General features: G+C 40.4%; 5 protein-coding genes across 8 annotated transcripts; 4 read left to right on the forward strand and 1 right to left on the reverse strand.

Annotated features, from left to right (window-relative positions):
* Positions 1-41: 41 nt before the first annotated feature.
* Positions 42-524, forward strand: LOC143353595 (uncharacterized). The gene has a single exon (XM_076787046.1). It carries the CDS (start codon positions 94-96, stop codon positions 499-501), a length of 408 nt encoding a protein of 135 aa, XP_076643161.1. The 5' UTR covers positions 42-93; the 3' UTR covers positions 502-524.
* A 234-nt stretch (positions 525-758) lies between these two features.
* Positions 759-5565, forward strand: LOC143353584 (uncharacterized). Of its 2 annotated transcripts, none has more exons than XM_076787031.1 (7): positions 759-912; positions 1019-1378; positions 3318-3437; positions 4400-4500; positions 4572-4892; positions 4958-5038; positions 5327-5565. In XM_076787031.1, exons 1-7 carry the CDS (start codon positions 865-867, stop codon positions 5463-5465), a joined length of 1170 nt encoding a protein of 389 aa, XP_076643146.1. In that variant the 5' UTR covers positions 759-864; the 3' UTR covers positions 5466-5565. The 2 variants fall into 2 exon arrangements, with proteins under 2 accessions (XP_076643146.1, XP_076643147.1); XM_076787032.1 differs by having other exon boundaries at positions 5335-5446.
* LOC143353567 (nitric oxide-associated protein 1) lies at positions 5536-8567 on the reverse strand. Its single transcript, XM_076786997.1, has 5 exons — positions 7098-8567; positions 6726-7022; positions 6329-6641; positions 5804-6021; positions 5536-5735 (listed from the first exon to the last, which is right to left on the reverse strand). The coding sequence occupies exons 1-5, from the start codon at positions 8332-8334 to the stop codon at positions 5557-5559; spliced, it is 2244 nt and encodes a 747-aa protein (XP_076643112.1). The 5' UTR covers positions 8335-8567; the 3' UTR covers positions 5536-5556.
* Positions 8568-10211: 1644 nt separating this feature from the next.
* On the forward strand, positions 10212-14206 carry LOC143353596 (uncharacterized). 3 transcript variants are annotated; one of them, XM_076787048.1, is made up of 3 exons: positions 10212-10300; positions 11930-12026; positions 13138-14206. In XM_076787048.1, the coding sequence occupies exons 1-3, from the start codon at positions 10286-10288 to the stop codon at positions 13380-13382; spliced, it is 357 nt and encodes a 118-aa protein (XP_076643163.1). In that variant the 5' UTR covers positions 10212-10285; the 3' UTR covers positions 13383-14206. The 3 variants fall into 3 exon arrangements, with proteins under 3 accessions (XP_076643163.1, XP_076643164.1, XP_076643162.1); XM_076787049.1 differs by lacking the exon at positions 10212-10300 and having other exon boundaries at positions 11884-12026; positions 13138-13282; positions 13313-14206; XM_076787047.1 differs by lacking the exon at positions 10212-10300 and having other exon boundaries at positions 11884-12026.
* Positions 14207-15361: 1155 nt separating this feature from the next.
* LOC143353861 (uncharacterized) lies at positions 15362-23743 on the forward strand. Its single transcript, XM_076787464.1, has 3 exons — positions 15362-15379; positions 20190-20256; positions 22200-23743. The coding sequence occupies exons 1-3, from the start codon at positions 15362-15364 to the stop codon at positions 23741-23743; spliced, it is 1629 nt and encodes a 542-aa protein (XP_076643579.1).
* The last annotated feature ends 648 nt before the right edge of the window (positions 23744-24391 follow it).

Below are 24391 nucleotides of genomic sequence, written 5' to 3' on the forward strand. Positions count from 1 at the left end.
TCCCTTTCTCTCTTCGTAGCATGGTACCAACGTTCAAATGTTTCCGCGTGGCGTTTCTCGCGACACCGCGCCCCGTCAAAAATTTCCGGCGTCATGATGAATCCGATCAAGCTGCGATTCCTCACCGAGAGATACGACAAAGAAGCGAAACAGCTCCGGCTGATAGAAGAGTTCGTTGCCATCGGCCGGACGGAAGCTGCGACCGGCAACAAGTTTTACGCGAAACACGATGCGTTCCTCGAGTCGGAGATCCGTCAGGAGTACGTCGATTTGGTGACGAGGCGGAACATCATGATCCCGAAGGACGTCTATCCGAGCGGCCCGCCGACGGTGAACATGCGATACGGCTGGTTTACCGATCCCTTGATACCACCGACGAACGATCCTAGACTACGGTTCCCCAGAACGGAAACGGACTTCATAGCTACCGAGCTCGAGATCCGTTTCACTCAACGGGGAATACCGGTCAAGAAATTCACCGGAGTGCCGTTCAAAGTATAAGTTTATCGATTCGACGTCGCGCCGCCGTTCAACGGAAAGGAAAAGAGAGTGAGAGAGAGAGAGAAGCGTGGTCGATCCTCGGCGAAATTCAACTTGTATTCGATGTTGTGCGCTCGTCGTTACCAGGCAACGAACGCTCGACGCTAGTCCACGTTCGAGACGAGAGGGCACACGACACAAGGAAGATCTTTGGCTCGCGTTACCGTCGAGGACACGGTCACGGATCCGTTGGATTCGGAGGTATCGGCCGTGCCATTTCTACGGCATTCCTAAGGCGCGAGCGAACCGAATGCGAACGAACGAACGAAAACGCGATGATGCTGTTCAAGGATCGACGGTGATCACGCGAATCGACGCGGCAAAATGGCAGGCAAAGGTTCCCGCGTAAAGGTGCGACTGGACCTGCACGCCGTATGTATACCATATCGTATCGTGTCGACGTTTCCATAGGTGCGAGTTAGGGTATCGACGATCGACGACACTACGCACGATATACGCGCGCCGTGCGCTGTTTCAGGTAACGTGTCCAGGCGTTTGGCTGTGCCCTAGCGGCAAAGTGGCGTTGCGGATAACCAGCCTCGGTTCAACCCTAGAATCTCACAGAGTATCTCCGATTTTTCCACTATTATTTCACAACGAGTTTAACTTTAAGAAAACGTTCACACGGCTGGCTGGTTTGACAGAACTACAACGGAAATTGGAGCAAGAGACTATCCGCGCGGAATTGATACAATGGCTTGGCCCGTGCAACCGTGTCGTCGCGTTAGCCACCTTCGAAACCAATTTGGCGGACGTCCTGTACCCCGTGTCCCGCTGCAAACGCTTGTTGCCCGGAGTAGACGTGGACTTGCTCATGGATCCGACGAGATCGTTCCCCGTTAGTAAACGGTTAACTCGTTGCACGAGTCTCGACGAACCGACGCACAGCGGTCCCAATCGACGATTTAGTAGGAAAAAGTACTAAAATCATTTTTCCTGTTGAGCACAATACCGTTGTTTATACATTTTTTCATTCTACATTGAACGAGATGATAATGAAGTCGATGCGAAATTATATACATATTTTTTTTTGCACTTCCACTTGAAAAATTTGCAGCTCCTGTACTTTTTAGCTTATTTTCTAAATAATTTACGAGTATATGACGATTCTTGGTCATAGTCGACTGCATAACACCTAATTCCTTCAGGTGAATGACCATGTCCCGCCGAGTTATACCACGCACTCTGTCTACAAAAGAAATTATTTCTCAGAAAATGGCAACTAAAGGCAAACAATTTTCGAATTTATATCAAGTATAAGAATGTTACTATCGCCCAAAAATAGTTTCAATTAGTAAGATTTAGTAACTTGGGTTCTGGGCTCCACAACACGTGGAATAGCTTACAAAAGAAACGAAGACCATGTATATCAAGATGTCCCGAAGTAGAAATAATAATATGAGCCATTAAATTGAAATAAATTTGTAGTTTTATATTTACCTTCAACTGTGGAATTCATATTATTATGAATATAAAAGTATTTATAACACCAGGTAACCAGAACACACGTTTTCAGATACACTATTTCGCGACAAGCGATCGAGTAACGTAAAACAATGATGCGTTGCGACGCGATACTTGCGTTCGTCATTTGTTTCATTGTTAATGAAACTAATACCAGAGGTCACTTTGTGTCTCTGTGGGATATATAGTACATAAAAAAATTCACTGATACGTGTTTTTTGTTACCTTTAATTTTTAACTTTTTTCCTCCTAATTCATCGATTGGGACCCCTGTGCGACGCGCTTCATGTTTTGTTAGCACGATTTTCCGAGAAACCGTTTCCTGTTTACCTCGGATTAGTGTTCCTGATTTCTCAACATTTTTCATTTCTCGAGAAATGAGAAATAAGACTATATTTCTCGAGAATTTTTAATAGAATAAAAAAATATTCGGAAACTTTGACCAAACTTTTATAAAGTGAAACATTACGCTTTTGTTTTGAAATGACTTCTTAAGAAGCATAATGCGTCCAATGTAGAATCAGACAATCTACTTCTTTGTTTTTTTAACAAAATCTGTAGCCGTAAATTTCTTTCATTTTGTGTGGATGTTGGCTTTATCGTATACAGAACATCCAAAAGTTGTTGAAGATTGGGTGTCCTTTCTTCAGTCGACTCAAAAATTTGGAATTCCTTTGTTAGAGTCCGGAATTTATTTTCTTCTGCCGCTAAACTCTCGACACTAAATTCTTGAAGGCTATCTGCAATTTCTAATTCTAACCGTTTTTCCACTGATAGTTCCTCGTTCTGAGAATCTGAAAGTTTGTCACTATTTTCATAAGAATCGTTGTTATATTTTCCAAAAAGTCTGCTTAGAATTTGTTTTGCCATTTTATACGTATCTGCCTTGGATGTTAAATAAAAAAATGTATCTTCTGAATCTTTTTGCAGAGATTCTGGATTATGCAGATATTTTATAAGGGATACAACAATCTTGTCTCTTCTTTTAGATATTTCTTCTTTAATAACAACAAGAAACTCATTACTCAATTCGGTATTCAGTTGTTCTAAAGTTTTAAATAAGAATTTAAGAGAATTTAAGAATTTGTATGTTATAAAATAAATGAGATTCATAAGAATTTTCCTAAATTGAAATTTCTCGAGAAATACTGGAATTTTCTCGAGAAATGAGAAATAATCAATTATAAAATTACCTCGGATCGTCGAGACTCGGATCTTTCGTTTCCGCGTGATTTCCACATATCTTCCACGCGCTTCGTCGTTCGATAAACCCCGCTAATCGACTGTACTGTACCCGACTGGGCACAATTCAGGGTATTATAGCGCCCAAGATCGAAATTTCGACGAGAACCGTGATAGAGGAAGTGCTGGGTGTTTTCGACGGCTGGTCGGACGAAGCGGCCGAAATCGATTCGATAACAACCATCTCCAAGGTATACATACAGTCTGTTCCACAAGAGCGTGGACGCGAAAATCTTTTCTGTAAAAAAGGAAAGTACATTTAAAGAACTAATACGCAGTTGCTTAATAATGTGTCCAATCACCAGCATTAGCGATTATTGCTTCACAACGTCATACTTTCAACCAGCTTTGCAGCGTATAAGACAGGAAGAGATCTCCATATTTCTCGAACACGGCGAACTAGCGTCTTCAATTTTCAAATACGCTTTCCTCGGAGTTCGTACTTCACGAGAGACCAAACATTTTCGATTGGATGGGCATCGGGGGACTGAGATTGGACATTGTTCCAATCACGACAAACGTTTTCATGTGCCCACGCCAACCATTTTTCGACGTGCTTCGTTGAAAGCAACGGCTTCGAAAGTGTACTACGCCATGCAACTTTATTTTCTTCCAACCGACGCTTAATTGTTACTCCGCCTATTTTTATGCCCTTTTCTGCTAACATTGCTTGCGCTTTACGTAAGGAAAGTGTCGGATCTTTTGAAAAAAGCTGCAGAATTGCTTTATCATCCCTTTTTGTCGTAGCTCGCTTCGAACCTCGATCAGGGAGATCATCGATGCAATTTGTCTCTTTATAACGTTGCACCCACTCATTTACAAATTCGCGAGACTCGTGCAGATATTTTGCTGCATTTCCAACACTCATTTCTGGCCCTTTCGGGTGCGGGCACAAGAATACTGCTTCGAATCGTTTAGCGTATACGGCGCTCATCTCGAGATGACTTGAACTTCTCAGTGACAGAAATGATACTAAGAGAACTGGGGCTATTGCGTATTAGAGGAGACATTGTATGTTTCGACTGGCATAATCTTTGCTGTATTGGGTATCAAATTTCACAGATATCGCGTCCACGCTCTTGTGGAACAGACTGTATACGAGTCCGTGATCTCTATCGGTATGGCTGCCGATCACTAACCGCCCGTCTTTCAGCGCACGCTGTCCGCTCAGAGGAGAAGACCCACGAAAGGTATCATCAGACAAAAGAGAGTGTGTCACAGCCGAACGCATCCTGTAGTCGAGATTCCTCGGCCGTGAGTATCGACGATGGATCTTTCATCAAATCGGCGAGTATCGCAGACTTTTGATAATGCTTTCGTTCAAGCGTGAGACATCGGTGCGCCGACGCGGACGTGAACGCGGACGTGGACAGCCTTCCGATCTGCCATCAGCGTTGTCGAACGACTCGCCGATGCAAACGCATCGAATCCCTGCGAGACGTTCACGAGCAACCGGGAGACCACCGAGTCTCCGATGCCGTCTGCGAGAACGCTCGTCTCTTCGATAGATGTCCGGTCTGTTCGATGTACAAGTGTTACTTCGACTGCGAGTGCGAGCACGATGTAGAACACGATCGGCCGAGCGCCGACGGAGACCCAGAGTCCTCCGACGAGTGGCGGTGTTGCGACGCTGCTCAAACATTTGCGTAAGTCCCGCGAGAAAAAAGTTCGCGACTTTGTCCGACTTTTACCGAGCATCTTGTTCTTGCAGGAAACCCTCGAGAGCCCGGTGCTCAAGCAGAGACGCGAATAGGTACCGTTGCCTGGACAAAGATCGCGGAGCAAAGTGTCGGTACGTAGTTCGATATAGTCCCTCAGGACTAGTTCAGACACGGGGAAGTAGACGCGTTTACGACCGCGTGAAAATTCATAGTTGTTCACAAAGAGACGGCGACCGTGCGGACATACAGGAGAGAGGTTGAAGCTCTCGCAAGTGCCATAGTAACATAGTAACCCGCGGACAGGCGTGAACGAATCCGAAGAAGATAATGTAAATAAGCGCCGTGCGGTTCCCGCCGTGTTTGAACTAGGCCTTGAAGCAGTTCGGAGCAAGAGCAACAGGTTGAATCGAGCGTTCTAGTATTTCAGAATGTGATCGTTCGGCTGCGGCACGGGACCGTCGCGACTCGAGCCAGAGCTTCTACGGGAACTTGGAGAAATTTTACAAACGAATGTACAAGCAAGCGAAACTCCGAGCGCGGGAAACCGACGATCCCTGATCGTCCAACCAACGTCTGACATAACGTCTATAACGCGTCTGTAAAAGGCAACCGTAAATAGGAATATGTAAACCGGGTGAAATCTGGTGGTTTATTTCACGTAAGCCTGTCGTCCCAATGAATACAGAGGCGTGTGCTGAATCTTCGAGCCGCGAAAGTTCACCGATTTCGAGAGCAATGCTGGAGTCCTGAGGTATATACCTCGTGCCTGGGGCGTCCACGCTCTCAACGTGGCGTGCTCGTTCTCGTGCGGCGTTACCGCGATCCAACCTAGACGAAAGAAATCCTGATCTCATCGAATACGAGCATAGAGCGTATGTAATGGGTCGATAGATTACCTATACTCGATAACAGGATGTCGGCCGCGGATGTCGTGTGGTTGATACCGGTGACATTGAATTCTTTCGAGCCCAATTCCGGCCAAGACTTCAACCGTTCGGGATCGTTGACGGGCACCGCGAAAGCTTTGGTTGTCAGTAATTGTTCGTAAAGCTCGTCCGCGTGTTCCGTGTAGCACATCGTTATGGGCAGATCGTTGCTTGCAAACAGCGTACACCTGTTGTCCAAAGAAAGCATCAACGCGCATCAAGTGAAATGTCAATTGTCAACTTTAATCTGGCGACGCTAGGCCACCCGGACTCGACTACGGAACCAACCACGCGGCTAGTCGCTCTTTTGATCGTTCGATGTACGATGGACCACGACCAAATTTGCAAATGATGGTTGCAAAGCGAAATAAATATGGCAACGCTTCGCGACAATGGTAAAAAGTAAGTACGTTGTACTGCGAGTTGTGTTTTGAACGCGTCGCGGAAGAAGAAGACGGTTATGGAGGCATTGTCGTGTTTCGGAAAACTCAGTACCGGATGTAAACGTTTCCTTCGACGAAGTCCAATCTTCCCATACCAGCCACGAACACGGTTTCCTTCGGTCGAAGGATGAACGTCCTCGGCGACATTGTTCGGTTAGCTACGGTCAACGACAGTTCGTCGGTGGTCAACAGGTCCAATACTTGATCCCGTTGAATGGTGCCCGGCGTGTCGTAACACCAACGACTTTGCGCATATTCCGGCTGAGAATCGTCGAAACAGGGTGCCCTTTCCAGGTACTTGGCCGATTTCTCCGAGAACGGATCCTCATCGTCCTGTCTATCGATGAACGTTCTACCGACTTGGTCTATGGAAAAAATATTCGCATCGGTTTAACGCGTTCGCTGCCGTGTGGGAAAACGCGTTATCAAGTTAAGAGAATATTCTTTACCTTGCAATGTAGCGTATTGAATCTTTCTCGTCTCCCTAAACTTCATGTTTCTGTACTCTATCTCTGCTTGTCTATAAATTTGTTCTTCTTTAAGTCTTTGCATTCGTAACATGAGTTTCTTGGGCTGTGGGTTCAAAATAGGAAATTTCAGTAGATTTAACGTCGTTCCTGGCCAAGGCGATATCGTGGCGCGTTGCACCAGATCTACAGCTTGGATTTTACAGTAATCCGAATTGATCAGCGCGTTGAACATCGTACTCTTTCCAACGTTCGTACACCCTACCAGATAGACGTCTCCTGAAAATTTCAATAATTTTCAAACGTATCAACCTACGGTCCGGATCCTGATAAATTGTGATCGAAAACAAATACCTCGATGCTTCCACAGATGCTGTAACTTGTTTATGAGCTGCTCTATGCCGTAACCAGTTTTAGCGGACGTGAGTGTAGCGTGCATCACGTTCTCTCGTTTTATACCGGTTACATCGACTACGGTGTCGACTAATTGCTTCTTCACGTTATCAAGAAACGTGGGGCAATCCCTCGGAAGTAAATCGACTTTGTTTCCAACCAGAATAATAGGCGTGAAAGGATGCATGACGCTTTTCAAATCAGGCCATATACTGCAGGGGAAATCCGTCAAATCAACGATTAATAGCATTGCGCATTTTTTCCTTTTTATAACTCTTAACAGTTTTGGATAATCATCTATTGATACCTTTACATGTAAGGCGGCATTGTAAGCCTTCAAGAAATGACATCTCTGACAAACTGTACGTTTCAAATCTTGCTCGTTGCCACCCAAAAATAATTCCGACGGTAGATAACCAGGTATCAATGGATCTTTGCAATGGAGTAAAGCTCCGCATCCTCCACAACTAATGGAGCTCAGCTCAGATGCTGGATTCGGGGTTCCGTAACTTTGAAATGTCTCTTGATCCGTTAAAGTATCGTCGAACTGTTCGAAATCCGTCATCCATGTCGGTGGTACCTTCCATAACTCTCCCTTTGGCAATGAACCGTCGTGTTCGTTCTTTATAATGTCATAAAATTTTGGTATATCGTTATTGCCGGATTCCTTCGCCTCTAAATATTTTTCGTATAATTCCTTGTACTTTGGGTTTAACGAATCCGATGTTCCTTGTTTTAGATTTTTCTTTGACGAATCAACGGTTTCGTAATAATCTGTTCTGGTATGCGGCATATAGTAATCGGCAGACGTTTCGTTTCCTGTGCCCATCTTGTTATTATTTACATCTCTATCGGTCGACACATTCTCTTTGTCTACAATTACGCTAGAAATGGGTTTCTCGTAGGCAGTATTATAGTTTGCCATTTTTTCGGACGCTAATTTCTTCATCTGATTCTGTCTGCGCTGCAAAAACCCGAGTTTAGCAGATTCGAGATCCAAGTAATCGCAGTACAACAACTTGTCTCGTAACCTTAAAACCTTAGGATCTACATTGTCGTGATCAATTTTTGGCTTGACAGCTTCCTGTTCGGCGTGATAAAATTTTATGTTGCATAAAATTTTGCGAGCATTCAGCCGCGAAGAAAGGATGCTGATCTTTGAAATGTACATGATGAAACAAATTGAAAAATGATTCATGAAAACGCTTTTCTATACATAACCTATCGATATTCAAAGAACTTTCTTCTGTCCGTGACAAGTTCCAGCAAAGAATCGCATGTAAGCATCGTTGCACGACATTAACTGTAATCCCTGTGTAAGCAAGTATTATAACTAATTGTTTCAAAGAAAAAAAAACACCGACTTTCCGGTTTACACATAACCTATAAACTAAACTTTAAAGAAAACAACCACGAGCAGAGATCCGCTGTGAACACCTGGAACTCTGTGCCCCGTGCGTCGTGTATCCAGGATTCATGCGCACAGAAAACTGAACAGCGTGAACAGTTCCGGACTGTTCATACTCTGAAATATACAACAAGATACAAAACAGATATGAAATTTGTGTTAAACGTGTAAGAATGCATTCAATATGTTTGGTAATGTTCGGTTTATGAAACTATTTGTTAAACATCGATTTCAACTATATTACATTTTAAATTTGCCGCGCTTCGTTACGATGATCGTACAGCGCCATTCCACGTAGTGGCAAAACGCTTAAACTGTCAGCCAACCGTTACCGACGGAGAAAACCGTTACCGACGGAAAGAATCGTAGTAGATCGACGGAGTAGACCAATCACCATATGGGGTTTCGTCTCTCACCATATGAAATACATCGTTAACAACTAGATTTCTTAAGATTACTCGGTATTTCATATCGTTAATAAAGTGACTGGCGTACTCCTACATCTCGTCTGTGATATTGGTTCCCCAATATTAGTTCCGACCGATAAGGTAGGATGTGACACAAAAATGGTAAGGGGGCTGTAGAGCTCCGCGGACGTGAGACAAAAAAATATATTGGGTGATTGGTCTACTCCTGTACCTCTTTTGTGATTTGATAATCGATATGGTTCCGTGATGATTCACCTTCTCAACGACGAGAATTTCCTTACTGGTCTTCTTCACCGACGAGATACCGTCGTTGGCCTTCTGTTTCCTACTCCAGCCAAAATTTATCCTAGAGGGCGGTAGAAAACACCGTATTTTTCGAACGACACATTCTCCCGTAAGGCTGGCCTGGATCGGAACGTACAGTTTAATTGTTTTATATAAAATATGTAAATAACATATAAATCTAATGTGCAAAATCTCTAATTAATGTAAATTAAATATAATATTAATTGTAACGATAAGTATTTTAATTTTTTCTGATTTTTTAGTTGGAAACTCGTCATCACGGTACTGTTACGCTGATTATTCTGCAGTTAGAATATAATCACTGTATTTAATCACTCGTGCTCACGGATTTCACGGCCTAAATACCACTACGGTTAGAAAATAATTAACTAATTAACCTTGGCTGTAGCCATTGAAACTATGTAGCGAAGTAAATTGAACGTTTGAAGGTTCAATTCATTATATTTCATTATATTTCGATCATTTTCGTGCGTTATGTTTTTATACGGATCGTAAAAGGCATCAATATGAAGTTTCTCAATTTCTCCAATTGTCCTGAAGTCATTTAAATGTTATAATTTATAATAATTCAAAACGATTATTTATTTTGTAAGTGCATCTTATCGTTTTCAAAAATATTAATCTAATTTTCTTTGAAATTGAATCAAGATGAATTAATGTCACTAATGAAGCAAAAATGAACGATCTAACAAATGGATAAGAATTTCGTTGTCAGCTGAAAATGATAGAAAAGATAGGAAAGTGGATTTACTTCAGTCACTCGGAAGTAAGGTAGACATTGTGAGAGGTAAGTTAGCGCGGGCCAAGGTTAAGGTGGACGATATCCTCCATTTACATACGCACTGCATTCTAATAAAATCGAGCACCGATCTATAACATTTGGCGCTGAAAGGGAATAGTATCCTTTGATTGGCCAATTGAGTGGCCGAGCCCCGTATATAATTCGATCTTTACTTTACCGGTTTAGTTTCCTTCTGTCCTCGCGTCGCGACTAGGGAAAGGTCAATATGCTACCTTTGAAGGTACGTTACGCTTCGGAGAAACAGAAACTAAACACAAGTCCTTTTTGTATGAATTTTCACGACTGAAAGAACACGATAGTTCAATTCGTTACGTAATTTGATCGGTGTCTCGTCGCACGTGAAATTAGAAATATGAAAGTTTCAATGCAGTGCTAACGTTATCTAGCTCGATTGTGAATGTGAAAAGATCTCAAATCTAAAAAGTTTCTTTACGGTGTTATTGTAAAACGAAGTCCAATAAATGGGATTTATTTTCTTTTTATTAGTTGATATTGATTTAAACGTCCGATAAGGTAACAATTTACAAATATTATATTTCTGCTTGGTGTATTTTAAATATCTTCTGTGCGACGGGGTTGACTTCACTATAATGTAGTTTCGAGAAAACAGACGAAACCAAGGACACTGTCAGCATAAAATATTTCATTGCGACACGAAGGATGCTGTTTTCATAGAAATTATTAAACGAGTCCTTAGGCTGTTTTAAGTAGAACAAGAAGGGAAAATAGAACATGAGTATGATACGGGTCACGTGAGTAACACTGTGAGAGGTGATTGTGTTCTTCAAGGTCTATATATTTCACAACTTCGAGACTATTAGGTGTTCGCCTTAAATGGAATATAAGAATCTAAATTTCGTCCAAATTAGCAATACTCGCGCAGTTTTGCAACAATTTCTTTTTCGTACCGCTCGATATTCTTCGACCAAACAATTTGCTTTTTACGAATCCTCTAACAATGCTCCACTGTTACGGAAATTGTCGCAACGAAATCATGGTCTGTGATTGGCCAACGGTAGCCCTGCGCTACACAAACATATAATTCTATCTGCTTTGTTTGTACTCGAATTTCATTTCTGTATCGCGACGCTCTCGCTGGTAACCCCGGATATCTGTTCACTGAAGGTCAGAGTGAACATTAATTTATCAAGCTTGTTCAACCTGTACTATTGACATATCGTATTTGAATCGAATTGTTTCAAGCTGAGGCGAAAGCGAAACGAATTAACAGCTGAAACGTGTTCGTTCAATACCTCTTGGAATTTCTAAATTCTGCTGGACTCAACTTGTTTACTGTAAAACCACCGCACGACGAAAAAAATACTGACATGCAAATTGTGGTGCACTTTCTATTTGCGACTGTTACTGCAGTTACTCGGATCAACCAGTCCACGCTAAATGACCGAGATCAATGACTCAATCCCGATCACGAGTGCCTGTGCAAATTTACGAATTCAGAAAAAGGTTCAGTTAAAAAGAAAACAGAGCAATCCCTTCACTCGATTTCTAAAAAATCGAAATTCGAAGTCATTCTGCAATGAACAGAAAATTACTTTTGCATTTACTCCTGTATTTTTCTTTAATTGTCTCTCTTTAACATTCCTTTATAGTAATAACAGGATTGAATTTATTCAGATTTCATAGGGTTTTGACGAGTACATGTACTCGAATGAAGAAGTATACTAACAAATTTCTCAAGAAAATGTTTTTATAACTATATTGTAAAAGATAAAATGTGAAATCTGGAATTTGGATCTCGCCGAGATGGTCTTTATTTTAGGATGACAAGGATTGACTAACTCAGGGTGTAACCATGGTATATTTATTGACTAGAATGATTTGTTTGCAGACTATACTGCTATTGACACTGGTTAGTTTGCTAAACTTATCGACAGCCGCACCGGACAGCGCTGGGATCGTGGAAATGGTGAACGGATTGGCATACGGTAAGTCAGACGGCTCACTTTCCATTAGTGCACCAGCTTAAGTATACCAATCTATGTTTGTCTTGCCGATTACTATCGAGTACTATTGAAGCATCAAGTACTCTTGAATCATCGTAAATATATCGTTTTGGTTCCCTTATCTTAAAAAAGGTACCTCGAGCGATCATTTCTCGTGCAGTCATGCGACAATAGAGGACGACACCATCTTTCTGACCCGACTCCCAGTCCTTTCACTTTTCAGTGTGGAAGGCAAACTTGAGTTAAACTTTAAATAATGAACACTAATTCTATATAGTTACAGACAAGCATCTTAGTTGCAAATTGAATAAGCACAACCACAGAAATATGTTAAATTTTCATTTGTTCGCGAGAATGATTAAGTAAAAGAGACAGTTTGGAGACTTCAATGCCTGGGACAACGCACAGTGGGCAATTTGGACGAAATCGGATTCAAAATCAAGGAACTTTCGATAGAAATGAGGTAGAGCGATGAAATTTTTTTCAAATTAAAGCTGAAACTATGTAGAATATGGAAAAAATGGAGAGATTATTACCATCCAATCATTTCAACGAAAAAATGACATCATTAGTTTTTGTCACAAAAATCTATTTTTTGCAAAATCCTGAGGTCGTAGACAGATTTTGAGACCAGAGTTGAAATCAGCGTGAAAAAATCTATAGGAAATGATGTATAGCATGTTAAAAAAAAATTTTTTCCGCTCGTGGTATTGGAAAAACTAAAATTTTCTTGAATTTGTGCGCGTTTAACGAATTTTCTCGAGGTTAAAAAACGTTCGTACCACAATCTCTCTATTTTTCCCATATTCTACAAAGTTGCAGCTTTCATTTAAAAAAAATTTCATCGCTCTACCTCATTCCTATCGAAAGTTCCGTGATTTTGAATCCGATTTTGTCCAAATTGCCCACTGTGCGACGCATCGCGCGAGATATTCGAATTATACGTCGAATCGTTTCCTGTTGTTTAAGTAATGATAAGTAGATACAGATTGACAAAGAAAGTTCTATTTGTTGGGAATGTCTAATATTTAAGGAACGAATATTATACAAATGATTTCGGTTTTGGTTTCACCCAGCTACTGTTTCATTTCAGGTGGAATTCCATACGGAAGCATCACTGGTATGGTATCGAAGTATACTGGATTTATGAACCAGCAAATTAATAGCCTCCAGGCTCCACAATTGAACGGACTCAACGGTGTGCAACCACTAGTTGTCGCGCAAAACTACGGAGCTGCTCAGATAGCCCGTGCGCAACCGCAAGCTGTTCACATTTATAATCTTCAGGGTGCCGTTGCTCCCAATGTCCTTCGCCCTCTAAGTCGAATAGGATATTAACTATCTACAAATAAGTCGTAACTAATTATCAACACTGGGAGTACCGAGCAGTCTAATTGATCTATTTTCTTGTAAAAATTGTAAGAGCGTACTTATTAAGATTTCACGTAATTTTGACTACAGCACGGGCACGAGCAGACGAATCGATTTGACAATTTACTAGAAAGACGACTTCGAGAATTTAGTAAATTAAGAAATTTGGGATAAATTATTTTGACTCAATTGGTAGCTCCAGTGTTAATCGGTGATTACGAATTATGAATTAATGATTAATTATTAGTAGACTGCAGGAATTTATTCTGAAGAAATACTAATTCAGACTTTCTCATTTCTGTTAATTGAAACTGTATGAAGTATTGTGTTTGGCTATTTTTTGAGGACACCATAACTATATAAAGTTCCGCAGTCCACTTGTTGGTTACTAAAGAACTGGTAACAGAATGTTAGATCATTAATCAACTTAAATCAAGATAAGCATGAGAAGTCTGAGGCAGTCTTTGCGTACAAGAAACTGAAAATGTTCGTTTACGAAAAAGTTTATGTTTTACACATTTATCGTAATTTATAATTTATCCAATCGGGTACTCTTGGAACATTTGCACATTTATAATTCCTGTATGAACAATGTATTTACTCGGTAATTTGCATTAATTATACTTCAAATTGCTTTGGAGAAATTACAAAGCAATTCGAGCTGCCTGATTTCATTTTTGTAAGTGGCATTATCGATTTCGTATTACTGCGTTTCTGATGTTAATAAAAACCTTATACACGATCAAGAAAATTAATCTATAAATTATTACAATCACCGAAGATAGTCTTGATATTGTAGTCTGATCGTTCAAAGATAATACTTAATAAAGAAGAGAGTGCAAAGTGGCTTGAATATCTACATTCAAATCTTCACAAACTGGTTTCTTGGCGGATCGTTTAACTTTGTTGCAACACGCGAACACTTACTCTTTACTAACACGAAAGGGTTATAAGTTCATTACGCTGCATACCTACATAGTGAATACAATGAAAACGTTTTGACTCGTAATCAGCGTGTGATTGAGGGGTTTGGACAGTTTTGATTTTAAGATAATTACATTTGCATTCTAAAGAACGTTTAAGAAATATTCACATTCCAATTTGAAGTATACAGTATCCTACATTCACGCTAAAATTGCATGAAAGTGGCTTGGAATTAATTTAATTGTAGTTAAGGTCTGCTGATAAATTTTATTAAAGTTTCCTTTCAATCGAATTACTCAACCGACTCGGCAAGTGAAAGAATGATAATAAGTACATTTCTACGAGTGATAGTTCATTGTAATTTGACATTAATGTACAACTTTCTACTAGGCGAATCGGGCAATTGTACTCTAAATGAGTTCAATGCAATTCCATACCGGAATTCTTTAGAACTTGAAAAATTTTCTATTTTCAAAATTATGAAATTCATCAAGTTACTTTACTCGTAGTGTACCAGCATTCTTTTATTTAAAAATATGTATCAATTATCGAATTTTCTATCTCAAATGAATCAGTGTACTTAACATCAATATACTCCTCCGGGAGATCAGCTACAGCATTGTAATTGGACATTTTTAAATAAAAAAAATTACGAGATACTCTCTAGAACACGCATTTTTAAATGTAACAACATTTCTTTTAATCGAGCCTTACAGTCTTTGAGAAAATAATTCTAAGAAATCACTTTCTGCCGACCTCGTGACCTCCATGATGTCATAATAAGTATTATTGGTTCTGGTCACCTGACAATAACTATAAACGTTAATGTAGGTATTGTCGGGTTCAAGTCAGGTCACTCTTGTTGTCGCGTTCTCGTCACAATGCGATCCCTCCCCCGCGGAATTATGCAAAATTTGTGAGTCTTATGTCATTTGAATTAGGGCAAAACTGTTTATGGAGAGAAAGTATAAATGACATCGAGCACGGTGCATGACTGTTAGTCGTGACGAGTCTCACGTACGATGCATTACCCGCTACACGTGAGTATACACACGAACACTAATACGGTCCTGGTTGACAGAAAAGAGAGAAAAAAAAAGAAATACCGAAGAAGAGACCCTCTTTCGCAACAACGAAGATGATATTCGTCCGGCAAGGATGCACCATGCGGTAACGGGGCCACTTTCTGTCCCCGAAACGGAAAAATTAATTTTTCTCTTGTTGTCCATGCAATTCCGCGTTGCACAACGAACCCTTCGTTGTTTGAGTAATTCGAGTAAACATTTCGCTTTTTACGAGTTCCGACTTCAACTTCGATTGAAAACCAAGCGAAACCTGAATTTACATTCTCGAGTAATCACGCGTCATCCGAACAATTCATTTGTTACTCGAAGCAATCCAACGATTAATTTCATTTTAACGCTAGCTTTACGGAGCATTCAAAGTGAGTACTTTACATTACTTTATAAAAATAAGAAGAATGTGTCTATCCAAGTTTTCAGTAATTCTTTAAATAATATATACCTGAGGAAATAAGTTTGTTGAGTAATTCCACGTGGATGGATCTCAATAACACAATCTCAATAATCCTAAATTAAAAATATTAGAACCCGTCATTTTGACGGGTCCCGTAAACCTAGTGTTAAACAACAATACATTTTCAAGTGAAACGACCGATCATTGTACAGTGAGTGGAAAGAAACACCACGGAAATGATTTATCATCTGAGTGAGACAGAAGTGTTCGTCGTGTAAAAGTTTGCAACATCGTCAACACCAACGATTTATTTCTGCGTGGTGCATCGTCCGTTGCAACATACCAGCGTATCGTTTTCGCTGACAGGTCCCCGCTAATTTTGCAACAAATAATTCCGTTTCCACCGAGCACGGCCACAGTACAGCACTTTATACGTTTCGCGTGAAGCACGGTTTAATTTGTTATACTTATCGGCGACAAATTCGAACGGATTTATTAGCGTAGAACGCAGCCTTGTAAATCAGACGGCGTCGTTGCGATCGATATAACAATACATCGTCGAGTCGCGATTATTTATCACGGTTCGCGAATCATGTGTAGAACAGGTGTTGTACAAGATTTTCGACTCCATATATATTGAAAAGCGCGCGTCCTTGCGCGAAGAAAGGATTAAACGTTACACAATCGTGCTAATTACAATCCGAGTGTAACAATACGAGACAATACCTTGCGTTCTGAGAATACGTTCCATTTCAAATCTATCTAATAACAGTAAAATCCTCGCGGATCGTTATTTCGCATTTATATATAAATAGACATTGTCTCGCGATATTATTCTGTTGTCCTTCGATAAGGAAACCTTATTGAAAGCGTTAATTTATGCGCGATTAATTGACTAGAATTTATCTTACCACTGCACAATCGTTAAAGAAATCTCGAAGAGGAAAAGTCTGTGGTTTTGCAATTGTAATTAATTATTCACTGATCGGTTAAAATCCCTTTTCTTTTTTCTATACATTGCTTTCGTCAGATCACTATACCGGCCATTCACGAAGCCTGCAACGCGTGTTAGTGGTCACACGTGCTTTATTACGATCGTCGTGTACGCTGCTCGTAGAAATTAACCTCGTGAATGAACAAACCTCATGAATGAAGCGCGAAACAATGTCCCTCTCGTTTTCTAATCGAATTAATCAGTGGCAATCGGTATTGAACGTTTATGTTACATCCCCGACTATTTTACATCGATACATTCGAACTAACAAATAACGTATCATTTATTTAGGAACGTCGATTCAATATTCGTCTCAGCTCTTTAACACTTTTTAATCAATCTCTGATTCCGGCTTTCAATTTTTCAAATCCGCTCGAGAAGGCAAAATTATTTAACGTGACTGCACTTTTTATAACGTGATTTCGATAAATTCTCCTTTGGCATGATCTGGAGAATAATACTTAAATCTGGCAGCGAAGTGTGTCCACCCACGTTTCGATCGAAAGCAAAACTCCGATAGCATGTCATCAGCAATTTCTCTTTTAGTGTCACAATGGAAACGGTATGCAAAATCGAAAGTATCGACGGATGATTGTCTTTTCCTCTCGCCGACTGTCATTGGAATGGATGACTCTCTGATAACCGACATTCGCTGATTCGCAGTTGTAGAGGCTGGAATTACATTTAAAGAAAAAAAGTCTCAGATCATACATAGCAATTTCACCGGGTCTTATTTTCTCGGACGAGCTACAATAAAGCGACATTGCGATTGCACACAATTTTCCTGCTTTCTTCGGTAACAATGGCGTTACGTAACTCGAACCAATTGGAACTTGCATCGTCGATACCGTTCCTGGAATTCCAGGAATTTCAGGAAGCGACAAAGATCGCCGCGATCGATTGATTCGTCAAGCGTTTCAATCTCACGGAGAACAGGTTCCATCCGAAGAAATGAGCAATACTGATTGCTTCTCTTTACAGGAATGTCGTGTTCTATGGTAAAACACGAATTCCGACGACTCTGTTGCGTCCGTCGCGTTAGGGTACCTCAAACAGTGACATAACCCAAGAACTGCATATGCTCGTGCACTGAAATGCATTCGGGTTCGGAAAATGCAAGAAAAGAAATCAATTAACACTAGAACTACCGAGCAATAAATGCGACTGACGTATACTGCTTTGTAACAGTGACAAGACTGTGCCCATTCAGACTTTATACAACTTTTATTGTAATATGTGCTTCAATGAAGAGGTTCGTTAAAAAATTTCCGATGAAAACATTTTTAGAATTTCGGTAATTGTAAAAGAAAAAATTAGGAACCAGTCATTTTGACTGGTCCGGTAGTTCCGGTGTTAATTATATGTTACCGTTCTAAAATTCTCGATAACTTCTTTGACAAACTTGGCAATTTTTAATGAAAAAATGGGACTGAACGTGTCGCTTTTTTCTGCCAAAAATAAATGGCAATGAAATATCTACAGATTGCGACGATTTCTGCTTTTTTCACCGTCTGCGAAATGTGAATGCTCAGATCAAGGATTCTTAAATTGATTCGCAAAAACAGACAGATTTACATAAAAACTCGCAGTTTGACCGCATAATTGTCGCTTCATCATAAATCTACTTTTTTCGTGTCCTCGAGTAAAAAATTATACCATCCAACTGAAACACGATGTAAGAATTATTTTGTACGGTTTGGTAGTTCAGGATATACGACTATGATGTCATAGTGCAAGTATTTTATCCTCGGAATTGGAAATGACATTTTAAAAAACATTTCTTAAATGTATCTCGCAGCTTTTAATTATACCTTAATTCAACTTTAAGGATCTCTTTCGGAAAGTGTTTTCGTCCTTTTAATTAATTCTATTATTATTAACACTAGATTATTAACACTATTATTATTAACACTGGAACTACCAAGCACTAAATGCAACTGAAATTGCATTTGTTTAGATTTGGTACCAGTTTTGTTTAAATATCTATTTCGATAGAGAAGTTTATTAAAAAATTTTCTCACGAAAACATATTTATAACTTCAATATTTCTAAAAGAAAAAATTGGGAGCAAGTCATTTTGACTCGTCCGGTGGTTCTAGTGTTAAAAAATCGACGGTGCTGTACGGTACACCAAATTTGAGCCGTCCATTTTGAAAGTGGCCCAAGTCCATTTGTCAATTATTTTTTGTTGTAATTACGTGTACAGTTTCAAGTTAGCTGTCATAAACAACATTTGCACATAAGTTTTCGCAGTTAGTTCAATAATTGAAACCATCACTTTGAAAGTGGCCTAAATCCAATCCATTATTGATAATGTCCGAAGACAGTTTTTTTTGGCATCGTAGAAATGTCATTAAAGAAAAATAATTTACTGTCTGTCCCCCAAGACTATTATAATGTTATCAAAAAGTGCCGAAAATGTAATAACTTTATTCTAAATGAAATGAAACGAGAGGATTTCATATGAAAAAAATTTGTGGAGGACGCAATTTTTAAAAGGGTAAAGAATTCTAACGGAGAAACAATAAATCGGTTAAAAATATGCTGGATGCGTTTTTTGAGAGATGAACCATATACAATTTTCTATAAGAAATCAATGGATGAGAATTAATTTAATGAAATTAATACGATATATACCATGATTTCTCCCGCACACACAAAACGTAGATGAGCAGTAAATTGTTACGTAATTTATGTAGTTAGAAAATCTCCTGAATTGCATAAATGGTGTTTTTGAAGTGTTGTAAATACATACGAAGTAAATCGAGTATTGTGCTTTCAATTTGATTCATTTCAAATTATGTCGAATGGACTCGGGCTCTTTCAAATTTTATAACGAACCTGGTTGCTAACTTTGAAAGTGACTTAACATGTTATTCACTTAATAATTGCTATTATTTCAATGGGAACTGTAAATGTAACTCTTTTAGGTACACTTAAGCAGTATGACGCATTGGCATCCTATATTTCTAATTTTATTGAAACCCTTAAATATCTCAATTTTCAAAATAAACGGCTCAAATGTTAATTGTAGATTTTCGAGAGCTGTTCGAAACGTAGTCGGACCGTTCCGACGTGCGATTGCACCCTCGAAATTTGCACAATCCGCCACGGCATGGCACCGTGTCGCAGGCAAGTATGTCGCGTGCGCATGAAACGGTGCGTCGATCTTCGGATTTGCGCGCGTACGCGCGTTGCGTCACGCAATGACAAATAAAACATCGTATTATAGAAAATTGCCGGCCACGGTATCGCGGGGGCTCATTACGTGTTACGCAGTCCGAGGGGAGGCCGGGATCTTTTTCACGACACAAAGAAAAAGAAAGGCCCCCCGCCACCGTCCCGTTTGGCTCTAACTATCGCTTTTGTTCTGCCGACAGATAACGGTGCTCTGCACGACTCTCTGGATCCTACGAGGCGATGTGAACGCGGCCAAAACCGGAGTCAGTAAGCAGATCATTTCATCGTTCTGGGCACACCCTAATGGTCTTCCTGCTCGGCCTTGAACTACGATCACAAATATTCTTCCCTCATAGACAGAACGAACTCGGAGAATTAAATATTCTCAGAATTTCTACGCGTTTTATAAAAGTTCGCGACACGTCCGTTACCACTGTTACGCGTATGTGACGTTCTCGCAATTTACACAAAGAGAGTCCAATTAATTTAATAACTCGATTATATGGCAACCAAGAATTTTGTTTCGCATATTTTTGAACCTCTCTCTCTTTGAGATCAATGTTGACTTTTTTGAACAGCTAATTTGAACTGACTAGTAGAAAATTAGAATTTGGACGGAACGTCTTTAAGTCTGTGTAAAAATGGACCCAGCCAGATTTTCTTCTATTAAATTGTTTCAATATTTCACAAATGAGTTGCATTTAATGAAACATTTGAAGGTAAGCAGCATAACAAATGGTGGTAGTGTGCGTGTTAAGAAAAGTAGAACTGAAAATTGGTTGGAGTCTTAAATTATTGTCAAGAGAAATTAAGTTCTCAGTGATTCCTTCCAAGGATGCGAATTTGTAGAAATATTCACATGTCACAGTTATTGTATCCATTGAATGAGAAAAATTGTCTTTATTTTTGTATATAATGGTTGAAATTTTTCTTACACATTCTCGTACGAATAACATGTCAGTATGTCTCTTTATTGCCAAGAGAAATTAAATTCTCAGTGATTCCTTCCAAGGATGCGAATTTGTAGAAATATTCACATATCGCAATTATTGTGTCCATTGAATGAGAAAAATTGTCTTTATTTTTGTACAATAATGGTTGAAATTTGTTCTTACACATTCTCGTACGAATAACATCTCAGTATGTCTCTTTTAATTAGAGTGTCAAATGACGCGCGAGAAAACACGTAAGAAAACGATAAATCAAGAACACAGGGGAACTATGGGCAACAAAAGTTGGCCAGTTCGAGCAGCTAGATATCCTGTTTCATGTCAGACGGTTTTGCATGATCTAATTATCTTCTACACGCACGCTTCCCACCCGAAAGATACGCGAACAAGTGAAATGTCAAGAGGATGATTAAGTCTTCTTATCTCGCGCGGAATTGTGCAAAATTTGTCGGTCTTAAATCATGTGTATCGGGGTGCGTGCGTTTAAGGGGAGAAAGTCTGGGTGACATCAAGTATGATGTATACCTGTCAGCCATCAGCATGGACGAATCGTGTTGCTTGAAACCCGTTACTCACAGTCGCTAAATCGGTTCTCATTGATTGAAATTGGAATGCGATGGTGAGTTACAATAGACGGTGTTCTTTCTGTTTGAGTCAACGATGGTAATTTCAGTTTCCTCTAAACTGAAGAATGCCGCATTAAATCCTGCAAGATTACTTTTTTCTGCGTGCAATCCTTGATACAAAACAACCGATCTAGCGCAAAAAATTTATCGATTTTTTCGGATATACCAGTTGTCAAGGCTGTAGGATCATAATAAAGTTCCTTCGGGCACAAGTGAATGCTAATAGCAAAATATCGTCTCCGCCGCACCTTGACGCGAAGAGAATTTTGCGATTAAAAACAGCTCCTTTGAATATAAACAGGAGGAATATTTTTCATTGGAAAATATATTTGCAACTATTTCAATACATGTAAAACTGAAATTGAAAATGAATTCTTGTTAATTCTTGCACCGGACGACCAGCAATACACACATAAAAACATGTAAAACTTTAACAATTCTACTGCAACAGTATGTGTCAAACACACTAGAATGAATGTGTGTACGTTCGGTACGTTTCTCTGTAAGAGTACCAGTGCAAAACACATAATTTGCAACTGATCCCACACGCACACCTAGATCCCAGCCGCCGCACACCTAACCCATCAATTCGAAAATGCAACGAATCATTCTAAATCAAGCATTTGCATAGTAGGTCCCGAGGTGTTGACATCCTTCGCGAAGAACATCGCGTCGGTGTTGTCGTCGACCTTGCTGGGGGAGCTGCGGGATTCCCGAGGGAACCAGACGGACTTGAAGCTGTCTGGTACCCTGAAGAAGCTGCTGGACGCAGAATCATTCCGCGACGATGCCATCGAGAACATAAACTCGAAGTTCTTGGGCAGCAGGCCGGACCGCTCGAAGAGGCTGGCCGCGGAGCGTCGTCCATCTTTGGACGATGGCCAGAGAGGATTTCAGAACGTGTACGAGCCTCGTTACACCAATTACTATGATCCGGAATTGTACCGGTTTCCGGTGAACCGTGGAACAGAGATTCCTCGGGGCGAGGCAATCCTTAGAGCCGTGGAGAACGCTGACGTTAGAGCCAACGCGATCGACGGTGACGTGAACGCTGCTGCTCTTCACTATGCGAACGACTATCACCAGCCACCGGGGTTCAATCGCAAGCCTGATCTCGCCCATCATCCTCTGGTCTACCCCCCGAGCCAGTACGGACCACACCGCTTCCACGATCAGTATGATAATCGTCCGACACCAGGACCTTCTGATCAGCCATCCGCAGTGGCCGGTATCGAAGACGAAGAGGCCAATGGGAATCCTCAGTCGGCCAGAGTGCTAGACAACAGACCCTACAACCTAAATTATCATGACCCCTATCGCAATCCTCATCATCCATATTTTAACAATCACGAAATCCATGGACATCCTGTAAACGGACAATCGTCGGCGCTAGGGGATGATCAAGACGCCCAGAATCCGTCAGCGTTGACGGAAGATCAGAACCAAAAGGGCGGATACATTTATCCGAGTTTTCACTACGGACCCTTCCACCATGGCTTCTATGGGCCCCATTATCACAATGGACCGCACAACGACAGTCACCCTAACGGAGGCAACAATTCGGGCCCGCATAATCGCGATCCTTACTACGGCGGATACGATCCCTACTTCGGCCCTTATCATCATCCTCACTATCATAATTATAATGGTCACGGGAGACCGGATCAGGGGAATGAAAATGGGCAGAACGGTGCGCAAGCTGAGGGAGAGAATGGGAATAATCATGGGAATAATCATCATTACGGGTATCATGATCACGGGCCGTTTTATGGTGGACCTTATGGAAAGTATGCAGGCTTTCCTGCGTTCCCGTACAAACATTTCGGTCATGGGTTCTATGATCCCATAGGACCGAAATACAAGGTCCCTTTTGTCGATCCTTTCGGACCCTTCCCCTTGGTGCCCTATAATCCCTATGGATTTTATCCTGGTCCGTTCGGGCCTTACGGTCCGAACGGCCAAAATGGCCACCATAATAACGACAAACCGGATGGTAACGCCGAGAAAAAACAACCGGAAGCGGCTGCCGACGCAGAAGCGATTTCGGAGGGCCAATCGAAGATCGTCGAATCATTGTCTTCGAATCAACGCGCGTTCCCTTTTTTAGTCCCTGTCAGTATCAAAAATATGAAACCAGATTGCGAAGAATGTAGTTTAACAATCGATTCCAGGAAATAATACGAAGATGCGCGGGTTAATGGAGCTAGAATTAACGGTACCTAGAATTACCAAATCGTAGCGTTTAAGTTGAATTATTTATACTTACTGTTGTGGATTCAAGTATTGCTTTTGTCAATAAATGGGAGTAGAAAATCAGAACGTATGGATTTAGTATACGGATGGTGAAATAAAGGATAATTGTATTCGCAGTATTGATTTAATGCGTGTCAAATATGTTTAGGTGGTAAGCAAAAGGATTTAGAATAATCTCCTGAATTTATTGCGGATGGGGTACTATCATCAAGGCAACAAAGCACTTTTCAGCACTCAACGAAGACAATAAAATATAATTACTATTGATAATAAAATAATATTGAACTGCCGACTGAGTGCTCTAGGACATGGTTGCCAAATTGGTATACTTACACGGGCTCGCGAAAATGTTCATTCAATAAAATAAGTTACACGCAATTAAATTTTTGACATTCTCCACATTTTCTACATGTTTGTTGAAAAGTCATTTTATCTGTGTGTACGACAATTTTTACGGACATACTCATGGACACTGGATTGTGTGCTTTTTAATTCACTGACAGACGAGCTATTACTCAAAAATAAAACACGAAATATGTTAAATTTCATTAACAAAATCGAAACTAGAAATTT

The sequence above is a fragment of the Halictus rubicundus genome, chromosome 4 (genome assembly GCF_050948215.1).
Source record: "Halictus rubicundus isolate RS-2024b chromosome 4, iyHalRubi1_principal, whole genome shotgun sequence".
In the NCBI taxonomy this organism is placed as follows: Eukaryota; Metazoa; Arthropoda; class Insecta; order Hymenoptera; family Halictidae; genus Halictus; species Halictus rubicundus.